The 15,553-nt window shown below is 42.4% G+C and overlaps 1 protein-coding gene across 3 annotated transcripts in view; it reads left to right on the plus strand.

The window, feature by feature from the left end:
- Positions 1-15,553, plus strand: part of PTPRA (protein tyrosine phosphatase receptor type A) — a 287,845-nt gene that overhangs the window by 162,013 nt on the left and 110,279 nt on the right. For all 3 annotated transcript variants that reach the window (XM_033952928.1, XM_033952945.1, XM_033952937.1), the window contains 2 exons: positions 10,624-10,714; positions 13,424-13,500. In XM_033952928.1, the coding sequence (XP_033808819.1) occupies positions 10,624-10,714; positions 13,424-13,500 (168 nt within the window). The remainder of the gene's footprint in view (positions 1-10,623; positions 10,715-13,423; positions 13,501-15,553) is intronic.

The following is a 15,553-nucleotide window of genomic DNA, read 5'->3' on the forward strand; positions in this document are numbered from 1 at the left end:
GTCTCAGTAGCACACTATGAACTTTTTCTCCAGGAACTTGTCCAAATCTTTCTTAAACTCAACTATGCTAAGCACTTTTACCACATCCTCTGGTACTGAATTCCAGAGCTTAATTATTCTTTGAGTAAAAAAAATATTTCCTCCTATATGTTTTAAAAGTATTCCCATGTAATTTCATTGACTGTCCCCTGGTTTTTGTACTTTTTGAAAGGGTGAAAAATCAATTTGCTTACCTGTTCTACACCACTCAGGATTTTGTAGACCTCAATCAATGTCCTCCCTCAGCCATCTGTTTTCTAATCTGAAGAGTCACAACCTCTTTAGTCTTTCCTCAAATGAGATGAGTTCCATTTCCTTTATCAGTTTGGTTGCTCTTCTTTAAACCTTTTCTAATTCCATTATATCTTTTTTGGAGTTATGGCAACCAGAACTGTGCGCAGCACTCAAGGTGCGGACACACCATGGAGCAATACAGAGGCGTTATAATATTCTCAGTCTTATTTACTATTCATTTCCTAATAATTCCTAGCATTCTGTTTTGCTTTTTTTGGCCACAGCTGCACACTGTGCAGAAGATTTCAGCATAGTATCTACAATGACACCCAGATATTTTTCTTGGGTGCTGACACCTAAGGTGGACCCTAGCATAAGGTAACTATGATTTGGATTATTCTTCCCAATGTGCATCCCTTTGCATTTATCCACATTAAATTTCATCTTCCATTTGGATGCCCAGCCTTCCAATTTCCTACGGTCTTCCTGCAGTTTTTTACAGTCCTCAGATGGGGTGAGGAGTTAAGAGGGCACGATCTTTTATTAATAAAATTTCATAGTAAGGCTCAATTCAATGTCTTATAAACTACTGCAGTCAGTGACTGAGGTATGTATGAAACTGAGTTAAGCTGAACTATAAAATTAGTAGAAACTGCCTTCCTAATGTCATCGTCCCCCCAATCTTACACTCACTATCCTGCGTATACATCTTGGTTCTTGTCCTGCCCAATGGAGGTGGCAGGCTACAGCAACAGGTCTCTCCACACTCTGTGTGTGCATTGGTGAGGTTTGTGGCAAGGCAGCTTGTGAAGCTGTTAGCGTGCCTCTCTATCATCATCCCATAGCATGTAGAAAAATGGTTTCAAACTGCACCACTGCTGCTGCCTGCCCTGACTCCACAGCCAATCAGGAAAGGAGGAGGAAAGCTATCAGAAGGAAGCCAAATGAATGCTAGCCCAGGTTTGGAGGGGAGCAGAAGCACATGAGATGTGGACGAAAGTAGTAAAGTAACAGGCAATTGATTTTTGCACTGCAGAGCTTGTAGAGGTGAGATGCTGGATGCAGACCAAGGAAGAGGGAAGGTAGGGAGATAGGGTTGAGATGCTGCATGATGAGAATGAGGTTAAGATGCTGGACACATGCGAGGGGTAAGGGCTCAGATGCTAGATGGAAAGAAGGGGCGAGGTTGAAATGTTGGATGCAGGGAAGGGGGATAAGTTGCTGTTTAAGGGAGGGAGGGGCACAATAGAAACATAGAAAATGATGGCAGAAAATGGCCACGGCCCAACAAGTCTGCCCATTCTAATGACCCACCCCCCTAATTTCTTCCTTCACAGAAATAGGGCAGGGGGAGGTTTGAGATGCTTCAATTAGACATGGGGCAATAATGGGTGGAGGACAGAGATGCTGTGGTTTGATGCAGTGGAGGGATGAGAGGCTGAAGCAAGGGCAGGGAAAGGGAAAGATGCCTGCAGCAAGATACCTGAGCATATGTTCTTATGCTCCGTCAAAAATTACAAAAACTAGAGGATACTTGATGAAGTTACATGGAAATACTTTTAAAACCAATAGGAGGAAAATTTTTTCACTCGGAGAATAGTTAAGCTCTGGAACGCGTTACCAGAGGATGTGATAAGAGCGGATAGCATAGCTGGTTTTAAGAAAGGTTTGGACAAGTTCCTGGAGGAAAAGTCCATAGTCTGTTATTGAGAAAGACATGGGGGAAGCCACTGCTTGCCTTGTATTGGTAGCATGGAATATTGCTACACCTTGGGTTTTGGCCAGATACCAGTGACCTGGATTGGCCACCATGAGAACGGGCCAGACCATTGGTCTGACCCAGTAATGCTATTCTTATGTTCTAAATGCAAGGGGGGAGGAGAAATACTGCTGCTGGATGCAGGGAACAGGTATAGAGGGGTAGTAATTCTGACTGACCACCCTAAACATAGAAAATGATGGTCTTAGCTCTGATTCATTGTAATTTCATTCACTACAGAAAGCAGAATAAGGTAGGTGGTGGAGGGGGAGTTAATGAATTCTTTGAAAGATTTTATCATGGGGGGGGGCAAATGTTGCAATTAAAAATAAAAAATACAGACTTGTGATGACCCAAACAGGTTGGGCTATATGGTTCAAAGTGTCACGGTGTGCTGAGTGTCCTACTTCCGTAGTAGGTCTGTTTCACATTGTCAGATTGAAGTTGACTTTACAAGAAGCCTCTTATCTGGCATGGATTTTTCCAGATTGATTTCTCCATATTCCAGAGTCATTAATTTAGTAAAAGACAAGACACCCACATAGTGCATTAAATAGTATGCTATGCAACCATCCGGTGGCATGTCCTCTTCTGATATCACATGCTGTGTTTCAGGTGAGATGTAGGATGTTGGCAAACTGGATTGCAATGCGTGGGATTAATTAAATGACAGACTTCTTGTGTAACTGATATGGTTACAAGTACTATGCTAAATGTTTGTGAAGAATATTTTGCTTCCACCTAGTGGTTGTGAATAACGTAACAATAATATTCTTTCTGGCTGCTAGAGCTGTACAATTCAGGAAAGAAAATTTTGATTCAATTTTGCCAATTGAAATGATCTTATATTTTATAGTTAATGTTGCTGGGGTTATGAATTTTGAATATGAATTATTGCCTGATCCAGTAGATCATTTATTTAAAGTAAAAATGATAGAATTCTGCTTGGAGTTAAGATGGTTTTATAATTATTAATTTGATGGATTTAAAAAGGGAATCTCTGATGTGATCTTTGAACTAGCAGCCATCTGTTAAAGAAGTGTTACATGCCCTATTCAATAGAACACAAAAGCCAACTGCCTTCAGATGAACTATCCCAGTCTGAACAATAGAAGCTAAGTTTTGTATTAAATGCACCTATTACAAAAGCAATGACTGAGCAACTGCCTTCAAGAAGGTGTTAAGCACACCTATTCCGATAAGACAAAGGACATAGGGCTAGATTCACTAAGCAAATCGATCGTGTACCGATCAGTTTGCAACCCCTTAGTGACCAAATTTCCCTCCGGCCCGATTCACTTACCTTCTGCCAACCATCCTCCGATCCACGCATGCAAATGAGGGGAGGGACATTCAAAAGTAGGGAAGGCAGCGATTCACAACACAATCAATCCAATCAACTGATAAAGCGACTGCTGGGGACCAGTCGAAAACGTCTTTCCGACTGGAAGCCCTGCTCTCTGCCCTGCAATCTGTCCTACCTGCTTCCCCTTGAATGCTGCCCTGCTCTGCCTTGATCTTCCCCCCCTGAATGTTGTCCTGCTTGATCTTCTCCCTGAATGCTGCCCTGCTCTGTCCCCTGAATGTTGCCCTGCTCTGCCCCGATCTTCCCCCCTGAATTTTGCCCTGCCCTGATCTTCCCCGAATCTCTCCTGCCCTTCCCCGGCCTGCGAGCCCATGGTTTTAACCTGTGGGTTTAAAGCAGGTTAAAACCACAGGCTCTCAGGGCTAAAAACAATAAAAAAGTTAAAGTTTAAAAAAAAAACCAGCCCTGGATCTACAGAGGGTCTGCGCATGCGCGCAGATCGCACAACAGCAATCCATGCAGGCAGATGGGGGTGTTCCTCCAATCACCCCATCTACATATTGGGGCTTTGAGAATTCGTCGGACCTGCCCGGATCGGGCCTGATCGGGCAGGTTAGTGAATCTGGCCCATGGACCAGAGCTAAACAGAACCTTTTAACAGGATGTAGATCAAACAGAAGCCTCTCCACCATAGTCATCTCTGGTCTGCAGGATCAAACAAGATACTTTTCATACCAAATCCATCTCTGGGCTACTCCAATCAGCAAAAACAAAAGAAGCTCATCACTCCATTTTAAACCACTCAGACATAGATACAAGTGACAATACCCTGTATTGGGACATCCTTTCAAGCCAGTGTAATTCAATCATCTCCAACAAAGACCTAGGAGAAACAGATCTCAGCCCTATAAAAATGAAGGGTAAAGATGGAGAAGAACAAGGACACTGACACACACATTCTCCCTCTGGAACAAGCCTGAATCAAGCTACAATTCTTCTCATCCTGGATCACCATGCGGCTTCTGTAGACCATGCGGCCTCAACTCCATTTTAAGCACTATTCCCATTGTAAGTGACTTTTTGAATCCAGATAAATTATTCCTTATACCTTAGCAACATTTGTCTGTGTATGTCTGTTAAATTCTTGCTTAAAGATCCCATCTGTAACTGTTTCTGCTGGCTTGGTAGCAATTTTAAACTGGCTCTAAAAGGAACTAAATTTTCAGTTATTGGTAAATGTTCTGGGTATTGGTCCTTGAGATATATATATATATATATATATATTTAATTACAGAGCTGAGTGTAATCAAGTGAGCTAACTTCCCCCTCCAAATTAATAGCTCTTTATAAAATATATTCCTCCCTATGAACGTGGACAGCAATTAGTATAATGCAGTACGATTCGATTCACTTTCTATGATATAGCTTTAAAATTAGCTGATGGGTTTATTTTGCAGCCTCTTCACCCACCTCACCCCCTTTGCCTTCTCCAAACCTACACCTGTGCTGTCAAGTGTAAACAAAACAAACACTGTTAGGTTCTAGCTTGCGCTTTCTATCTAACACAGCTCTGGCAGGATACACATTCCAAATAATCACAAAGCAGAAAATAAAATTATTTTTTCTACCTTTTGTTGTCTGGTCATTTTATTATTCAAATCATGTTGGTCCGAGACTATGGTTTCTGTTTGTCTTCTATTAACTTGCTCACTAAGGTCTCCTGCCCATTTTACATTTTCTTCTTTCTCTGTGCTCACCATCTATCGTCCATATCTGTACCTTCCTTTCCTTTCTCTTTTCTGCTCCCGCAAGTCCAGCACCCACCCAAGGGTCAGCAAGCCCTTTCCCTTTCTCTCCAGCTCGAGCCCCTCATCCAATGTCTCTCTCCCTTCCCTCCAGCCCCCCCACTCAATGTGGCCAGCCCACTCTATCTCTTCCCTTCCCTCAAGCCCCACCCCATGTGGCCAGCACCTCTCTCTCTCCCCTTTCCTCCATCCCCCCAACCCTTATGGGCAGCACCCTCTCTCTCTTCCCTTCCCACCAGCTTCAGCCTCAGCCAATCAAATTGTGCCCTCCACCCCGCAGGTCCAGCATCATCTCTCTCTTCCCTCCAACTTAAGCTCCCCCCCCAGGTCCATCAGTGGCATAGGTGGAATGCAGCAATCATCCCCCCAAATGGTTACAATAGTGGCAGCAGCAGTGGCAATGCCCCCCCCCTTGGGTCCATTGTCAGTAGAGAAAGCAGTGCAGCACGGCACCCCACCCCCACTACCTTCTCAACCTGATGAAATTACAGGGAAATACTTTTAAAACCAATTGGAGGAAATATTTTTTCACTCGGAGAATAGTTAAGCTCTGGTTTGCATTGCCAGAAGTTGTGGTAAGAGTGGATTGCATAGCTGGTTTTAAGAAAGGTTTGGACAAATTTCTGGAGGAAAAGTCCATAGTCTGTTATTGAGAAAGACATGGGGAAGCCACTGCTTGCCCTGTATTGGTGATTCTTAAAAAAGTCACTGCAGGACAATCAGACAAATGTGAATTCAAAAGATAATCATTTGTTTACAAATCTTTTCTTCGAACTCTGCTCAGAGACATGAAGGCTGATTTCTACGCTTCACCACCCAATCATTGCAGTGTTCAAAATGAACTCACTCTGAAGTATAAACTTTTTCAATAATTTGAGTGCTAGCTTAAACAGCTATGCTGACACTATCATTTCAAAGGTTTAGTATTTTTAAAGAGTAAACTTAGCTTTGAAAGTAGTGACTGGTTCCGACGTGCCACGTTTCGTTGCTGCGTCAGGGAACCGACAAAACAGCTAGATTTGAAGCTGGAGGTGAAGTCACTGAAGATGTCTCGGGTGGTAACTTTCATACCTTAGAAGGTTATTGCGATCTGTTGGTTTCCTATATATGGTGGTATTGAATCTCCCATTTTCAATAGAAATGTTAATATTTAGAAAAGGCAGGGACTGAATATTAGATTGAGCGGTAAATTGCAATGTTGGATCCTGTTGATTAAGCCACACCAAAAAACTTTCCAATTCTGTTGCTGTTCCCAACCATACAGCAAACACATCATCTATATATCTTTTCCACAAAAGGAATTTTAAAAAATGCTGTGAAGGATATAGATATTTGTCTTCAAACGCTGCCACATAAAGACATGCAATAGTTGGTACCATTTTGGCTCCCATCGCGGTGCCATGAATTTGAAAAAAGAAACGTCCATCAAATTCAAAATAATTTTTACTTAATGATATACGAGCAATTGTAACTAAAAAGTCAATTCGTCTAGCCGAGAGACCCTTGAGTTGCAAATGTTGTTGAATGATCAGTATAGCTGCTTCTTGTGGGATGTTTGTGTATAATGCAGCAATATCAAGAGTTATTAAAATTTAAAATTAAATTTAAAGATGTTTGGGGGCCATTAATAGATGATTATTATAGTAAATAGATTATTATAATAAATAAATTGTATTTAACCCCATTTATTATGTATGTGTGGAGGGTGGGGGGGGGTTTAAAAGTGTTGGATATTTATAAAGATATATGTATGGGGTTGAGGGAGATAATTCTTGTGGTGTGAAATTTGTAATAATTTCAAGTGGAAATGTATATTATGAAGTGATTTATTGTACACTTGTTTGAAAATTTATAATGAATAAAGAAATAAAAAAAAAAAAAAAAAAAGAGTTATTAAAATTACAAGATCCGGTATGTTCTGGTAGGTGTTCAACACATTTATCATGGAACCAGTATCTTTTACATAAGAAACACCTAGAGGTACTTGATCTTTAAGCTGTAAGTCCAAAAATTCTGACAAAGGCTCCAAAATGGAGCCAATGCCCGCCACTATGGGGCGCCCAGGATGGTCTGTCAAGGATTTGTGAATTTTTGGCATAAAATATATGACAGGTGTAATGGGGTTTTGACAATACCCCATATATTCAATACCACCATATATAGGAAACCAACAGATCACAATAACCTTCTAAGGTATGAAAGTTACCACCCGAGACAGCTTCGTAGGAACATTCCTATGGATCAATTTTTAAGGCTAAGGAGGTTATGGTCGTCCAGAAGTGAATTTGAATATAAAACGGAAGAAATGAAGGAGCGATTCAGAGAAAAGGGTTACCCTAGTTCTACCATTAAGAGAGCCTACAAAAGAGCTTTTTGGTCTAACAGAGAAGATTTGCTGTCCCCAGCCGCAAAACACAGTGAATCTGATATAGTCTGTGTCCTTCCATATTCCCAGCATGTGTTTAAGATCAAGTGCATTATACAACAACATTGGAGCATTCTACAATATCATGAGATTTTTGACACTCTTCCCAAATTTGCTTATTCACGGGGGTGGAATCTGAAACAACACCTTACTAAAGCACAATACAAATGATTATCTTTTGAAATCACATTTGTCTGATTGTCCTGCAGTGACTTTTTTAAGAATCACTGATATTTCTTTAGTCACTCTACAATACCAACGCAGTAGTTGAATTTATTACCCCTGCAATATTTTTGTGCCCTGTATTGGTAGCATGGAATATTGCTACACCTTGGGTTTTGGCCAGGTACTAGTGACCTGAATTGGCCACTATGAGAACGGTCTGACCCAGTAATGCGATTCTTATGTTCTTATGCTCTTATATAGTGGCAGCTGCACATTTGCACAGAGCCGGGATTCAAACTCAGCCATACTTGGACTACTGGCACATCGGGCTGCATCCCAGGTAGAGGGCCACAGAGCAGTGATGCAAGTTGTCTATCTCTTGCAGGAACTGGGCTGGATCATCAGTTTTTGAAAGAGTCATCTGGATCCCTCACAATCCCTGGAGTACTTGGGAATTGTATTCAACATCATAGAGGGCCATGTCTTTCTACTGGAAGCTTGCAAACAAAAGCTGAGGCAGCAGATTTTAGAGATTCTAGCACCAACGGCATGGCATTATCTATAGTTGTTGGGGTCTATGGTAGCAACAATAGAGGTGGTACCGTGGGTGAAAGCTCATCTCCAACCTCTCCAGAACACAGTATTGTCTTGCTGGTCACTGCAGATGGACTCCCTTCAGATGCCTTTGGAGTGGACAGTGGAAATCTGTCAAAGTTTGCAATGGTGGCAAAAGCCAGAGACCAAGGGATTGCCTCTATTCATAGCAATGTGGTTGATCCTGACTACAGATAGTAGATGATGGCAGATAAAGACCCGAATGGTCCATCCAGTCTGCCCAACCTGATTCAATTTAAATTTTTTTTTTATTTTTTTATTTTTTCTTCTTAGCTATTTCTGGGCAAGAATCCAAAGCTTTACCCGGTACTGTGCTTGGGTTCCAACTGCCGAAATCTCTGTTAAGACTTACTCCAGCCCATCTACACCCTCCCAGCCATTGAAGCCCTCTCCTGCCCATCCTCCACCAAACGGCCATACACAGACACAGACCGTGCAAGTCTGCCCAGTAACTGGCCTAGTTCAATATTTAATATTATTTTCTGATTCTAAATCTTCTGTGTTCATCCCACGCTTCTTTGAACTCAGTCACAGTTTTACTCTCCACCACCTCTCTCGGGAGCGCATTCCAGGCATCCACTACCCTCTCCGTAAAGTAGAATTTCCTAACATTGCCCCTGAATCTACCACCCCCTCAACCTCAAATTATGTCCTCTGGTTTTACCATTTTCCTTTCTCTGGAAAAGATTTTGTTCTACGTTAATACCCTTCAAGTATTTGAACGTCTGAATCATATCTCCCCTGTCTCTCCTTTCCTCTAGGGTATACATATTCAGGGCTTCCAGTCTCTCCTCATACGTCTTCTGGCGCAAGCCTCCTATCATTTTCGTCGCCCTCCTCTGGACCGCCTCAAGTCTTCTTACGTCTTTCGCCAGATACGGTCTCCAAAACTGAACACAATACTCCAAGTGGGGCCTCACCAATGACCTGTACAGGGGCATCAACACCTTCTTCCTTCTACTGACTACGCCTCTCTTTATACAGCCCAGCATCCTTCTGGCAGCAGCCACTGCCTTGTCACACTGTTTTTTCGCCTTTAGATCTTCGGACACTATAACCCCAAGGTACCTCTCCCCGTCCGTGCATATCAGTTTCTCTCCTCCCAGCATATACGGTTCCTTCCTATTATTAATCCCCAAATGCATTACTCTGCATTTCTTTGCATTGAATTTTAGTTGCCAGGCATTAGACCATTCCTCTAACTTTTGCAGATCCTTTTTCATATTTTCTACTCCCTCTTCGGTGTCTACTCTGTTACAAATCTTGGTATCATCTGCAAAAAGGCACACTTTTCCTTCTAACCCTTCAGCAATGTCACTCACAAACATATTGAACAGGATTGGCCCCAGCACCGAACCCTGAGGGACTCCACTAGTCACCTTTCCTTCCTTCGAGCGACTTCCATTAACCACCACCCTCTGGCGTCTGTCCGACAGCCAGCAGATAACATGGTGTGGCTTCTTCATGGGCGGATTTCAGGACGATATCGCCTGAAGAGATTGTAGGGCAGCTCAGTGGTCCACATTACACACTTTTACTAAGTTTTACAGAGTGGATGTAGCAGCGTAAAAGAACTTCACTTTTGGGTTTGCAGTGCTAGCAGCAGGCTCTTCTGTCTCACACTAGACTCAAGAGACTTCTTTGATACATCCCACAGGTTCAGGACTCTTTTGTTTTTTTGCACTGGAATGGAAGATTAGGTTCATACCTCAAAAATCTTCTTTCTAGTAGAAAAACACAAGAGTCCTGAAACCCCGCCCTGTCAGTTTTCAGTGTAGCCTTTTAGCCTCAGACAGGTATGCTTGCAGAGGCTTGTCTAATGACACTGAAGCAAGACAAAGCAATATGAATCTACGGCTTCGGAGAAACAGGAATATCGAAACAGGTTTGCTCTTGACAAAGTCAGAGCTGAACAAATGTTGGTGCTGATTGCACTCAGGTGGTTGTTTTTGTTCTGCCTTGTTGATGCTATGTTGCATTTGTTAATGAGTTTTGTTTTCTTGCAGAGTAGATCAAAAGTATGTGATCAGGGAGTTTCCCCATGCCCCTCATTATTTCTTCTCTTTCAGGGGTGTCTCTGCTTTGGTACAAACTGAGGTGAGAGGGCACTGCCTGGTGATGCAGGGAGGTGGAGTTAAAAAGGCAAGCTGATACCTTCTGCATCCCATACTGGTGAGGATGCACTATCCACAAATTCAAAACTCGTGCTTTTCTACTGGAAAAAAAGATTATTGAAGTAAGAACCTAATCTTTTGTGTTGCTCTTGTCATTTCAGGCTCTTCCAGCATGTCCCATCCAAGCATCGTGTGAAGCTGCCTCAAAGGAGGAAAATAAGGAAAAGAACAGATACGTAAACATTTTGCCATGTAGGTATTAACTTTTAACATCCAATCTGGAGCATAATTGATCTAAAACAGCAGGATAGGACAGGGCATTTTATTCATGCCACTAGTGTTTAAGCTCGTTACATTAACGGGTGCTAGTAAAGCCTCCTTCCCTCACATGTCCCCTATTTTCAGCCCCAGCTCCAAACCCATTTTTACCCCCCCTTCTCCCATCTTTTCCCTTTCAGCTCCAGCCCCCTTTCCTCACCAGCAGCATTTCCTTCCCCATTCCACTTCCCTGTGCAGTAGCAGCAGAAGCATACCCTCCCCCTCCATTTTCCTGTGCAGCAGCAGCAGCATTTTCCTCCCCAACCCACTTCCCTGTGCAGCAGCACCTCTTCCGTGCTCCCCCTGTCCCTCTTCCTTGCTCCCCCGGTCCAACAGCACATGATGTCATCAGAGACGCGGCAGAGGAAATCAGAGCATGGAAAGGCCGCGAAGCAGCGTCTTTAATGTGATGCGGCCACTGCTGGAGCCGGGAGGTTTGTGCGTCTCGTGGTGGGAGGGTCAATGGGGGTTCGTGTGCGCCAGGAAAGGGTGCAAGGGGGGGAGGGGGAGGGGGCGACGACGACGGCAAACTTACAGTGATGGAGGGAGTTGAAGCGCGCATGTGCACTGTTGCCTGCCTGGAACCTACAGCTCACGGAAAATGGAACCACGCAGGTAAGAGTGCGCATGCGCACTTAGGGTTTTATTATATTAGATTGGTGGAAAGGAGCAATTAGCCTTTTACTGGTTGTGCAGCAGGGTATCTACAGTAGGAAGTTCTTTAAAGTATGCACTCAAAATTTGATTGTGTTTATAAAATGGCTAAGACTAAGAACATAGCCTTTCATCTGTAGAAGTAGATTGAAGAGTCGTTGCCTGTATTGCATGGTCAAGTGATAATGTCTGCTCAGTTGTGACATGTTTCCAAGTGCTACTGTATTTGTAGCAAATACAGACGTACTTAACACTGCTTCAACTGACTGTTACATGCACTCCTGCTCAGTATTCCACTTTACTAACCTTAACTATGCTCAGTGACGTAGTGAGGGAGGTTGGGGCCCGGCATCGGTGTGCCATGCACCCCCCCCTTCTTCTCCGTTGCTTGGGTGCTCCATCCCCGTCTCCCACATACCTCTTGAAATGTTTACTGGCGTGAGCATCATCTTCCACCTGTTGCTTGCACCGGCTCCCTTCTGATGTCATGTCCTGGTCCCGCAACAAGAAAGTGAAGTCAGAAGGGAGCCGATGCCAGCGTGAGCAGCAAGTGGAAGATGCTGCTCACACCAGTGAACATTTAAAGAAGTATGCGGGGAGCAGAGATGAGTAGAGGTGCTGACGCCCCCTGCGAAGATGGCTCCTAGGGTGAGTCTCCCCCCCCAGGTCTATGCTTTAGAAAAAAAATACAACTCAGAAATCTTGTGTATCTCACAAAAATGGAACACCCTTATGGGGTGTTTAGAAAGGAATTGATGTTTTATATTTTTATAAATTGTATTAATTTGTATGTTTGATTTGCGCTTTGAAGTTATATTTTGTTGAAATTTTAGAAAGGAATTGATTTATTGAATTACTCTTGTTTTTTATGAACCACCTTGGAGAGGACTGCATTAAGAGAAAAGCAGTATAAAAACATAGCACAACATAAATACAGTAAATGCTTTCTACAGTAGAGTTTGAAGTTATCTTTTCAAATACAGGTATAAAATTAGTGGATAGTGTACCCTCTTTTTTCAGTTTGCTATGCAGAGCCAGAATATAGTTGTAGTATGTGCTGTTCTGTCAGAAAATCCTACAATAGCTGATGAGTCCATAGTCATGGGTTGTGATACCCAGGAAAGGTTAATTATGATTTTGCAACCACAGCTGCCACAGTGAAAAAATGTAAAGCAGTGTGAGTTAAGTACTTGTAGGTTTTCTTTACTTGGTTCTAGTGCATACCATATACAGTATCTGTACTAGAACATGTTTGGCAAAGTAACAATTTTTTCAGTAAAATCGGAGGAATTTATTTTTTTAGCTATTCTATAGTACACACTTCTCATTTTCATTTTGCTCTATCTACTTGACAGTGATATCTTGTATGTCAGGTCCTAGGCAGGTTTTAAAATCAAACAGAATGGTAGGAAATACAAACAAACCAAAATACATAGAAAACTGTATGAGAGAGAATGGGATCTCTTATAAACATTGGAGGGGGGGATGTCTATATGATAATTATTGGTCCAGAGCAAAATAATAAGAATAATTTTTAAAATAAACTTCTGTCTAAAAGCTAATTTAACATATTTTTTAAAATGTATAAACCCAAATCAAACATAGAATGTTTCAGCAAAATCAGGGGACCTTTGTCTAAATTGACAATATTAAGACACTAACTTCACTCCAAAGTTTGACTGTGTGATACCAGCAGTCCTATGAGACTATGGATCCCTATGCCTATAAACTTCAGTTTGAAATCAACGCAGAAGGAAGCAGATATAGAATGAAGTGCTATTCTCTCTCTCTCTCTCTCTCTCTCTCTCTCTCTCTGCTGGCTGGAGGGGGACTGGGGGAAAGGGCAAGAATCATGCAGTATGCAATAGTGGAAAACTGATAAGAAAATGATCAGAAGTGCATTGTTCATTGCTGTAGATGTTTATATATGAAAGTTTGGAACCAAAGAGATTTATGGTTGATATACTGTGTATATATTTTTATCTACAGATGACCATTCTAGACTTCATTTGTCACCTATTGAAGGAGTTCCAGACTCTGATTACATCAATGCCTCCTTTATCAATGTAAGTTGCAAAATTTACTTAATCACTGTGGCACTTGCAAGATAATATGAACTGAATAACTTCAAATAAAATCGTTATTTATAATTAGCATCTTTGGAGGGCCCCTGCTGTTATGTGTCTGCAGTGTGTTGTAAGGCCTGAATCCTGTACGTTGGAATTGCAGGATGAAGCTTACAACAGAAAGCTTGACATCCCCCCTTACCTCCAAGACATTTATATAAAACTAGTGTTTAAGCCCTTTACATGAATGGGTGCTAGAATAGATGTGTAGACTTAGGCATTTCTTTCTTTCTTTTTTCTGTCTGTCGTTCTTTCTGTCACTCTCCCTGGCCCTCTGTCTGTCTGTCTTTCTTTCTGTCGCTCTTCCTGGCCCCCTGTATGTCTGTCTTTCTTTCTTTCTGTCTCTCTCCCTGCCCGTCTTTCTTTCTGTCTCTCTCCTTGGCCGTTGTCTGTCTGTCTTTCTTTTTTTCTGTCTCTCTCCTTGGCCGCTGTCTGTGTGTCTTTTTTTCTTTCTGTGTCTCTCCTTGACCACTGTCTGTCTGTCTTTCTTTCTGTCTCTCTCCTCGGCCGCTGTCTGTTTGTCTTTTTTTCTGTCTCTCTCCTTGGCCGCTGTCTGTCTGTCTGTCTTTCTTTCTGTCTCTCTCCTTGGCCGCTGTCTGTCTTTCTTTCTGTCTTTCTCCTTGGCCGTTGTCTGTCTGACTTTCTTTTTTTATGTCTCTCTCCTTGGCCACTGTCTGTCTGTCTTTCTTTCTTTCTGCCTCTCTCCCTGGCCCCCTGTCTTTCTGTGTGTCTCTGTGTGCATTTCTTTCTTTCTTTCTTTCTGTCTCTCTCCTTGGCTGCTTTCTGTCTGTGTTTCTTTTTCTCTGTCTCTCTCCCTGGCCGCTGTCTGTGTGTCTTTTTTTTTTCTTTCTGTCTCTCTCCCTGGCCCCCTGTTTTTCTGTGTGTCTGTGTGTGCATTTCTTTATTTCTGTTTTTCTTTCTTTCTGTCTCTCTCCTTGGCCGCTGTCTGTCTATCTGTGTTTGTTTCTTTCTGTCTCTCTCCCTGGCCGCTGTCTGTCTGTGTATCTTTCTTTCTTTCTTTGTGTCTCTTTCCCTGGCCCCGTGTCTTTCTGTGTGTCTTTGTGTGCATTTCTTTATTTCTGTCTTTCTTTCTTTCTGTCTCTCTCCCCTTAATAACCTATCATACTGCCCTCCTTCTCCCCCATCTCAAATTACAAAAAACACTTTATTATGCCACTTGGTCACTCTGGTGCTGAGTGCCCTGATGCCGGTAAGCAGTGCTGTTGTCTGCGGGGCCCCTAAAGTTTTAGCAGCTTTCCTCACCATGTCGTACACGTTGAGGATCACGGGTTGGTTGGCCATCCTCCTTCCCTGTGGCTTCTTTTCCCGTGGCTCCTTGGTTCAGTGCATGGTCCTCCTCATCGACAGATACCTTTGCGATCTACTGGTTGATTGCGATCGACCTTTTGGGCACCCCTGTTCTAAATGATAGCACCTTGCGATAAGATGCCCTCCCCCCTACATACATGTTTGCAACCATTACTCTCCTGACCTTAAGGCAACAAATTCAGTAATCCATGCAGAACTGTATTAAGACATCTGCAAACATTTGCCTAACAGAGGCTTAGCTTGAGGATCAATGAGATTGGCCATTCTCCCAAATAGATTTTGAATAAGATAGTACCTATAGTGGTGTACCTAGTGTACTTGACATCTGGGGCTGATAATTTTTTAAAGCCCCCCCTTTGAAAAATTGATTTTTAGTATTAATCCACAAGTCATACACCAAAGGTGTGCCTAGGGAAAAGCAGGATCTTAAACATTGCAGTGAGCACTAGAACATCAATAAACCTATTATAAAACTAAACAACCCAGTTTAGTACAAATCGATCCTACACAGTCAGTGCTAACAGTAAACTATGTCTTTTTCATACACACAGAACACAGATACACTCTCGCCCAGTATAGAATTAGTAATCACAAAATAAAATAGAAATATTTAGACAAATATTAAACTGAACCGCCAAGAAGCCAGACTCTGCATATAATGCAA

Source organism: Geotrypetes seraphini, chromosome 1 (genome assembly GCF_902459505.1).
Source record: "Geotrypetes seraphini chromosome 1, aGeoSer1.1, whole genome shotgun sequence".
NCBI classification, from domain to species: Eukaryota; Metazoa; Chordata; class Amphibia; order Gymnophiona; family Dermophiidae; genus Geotrypetes; species Geotrypetes seraphini.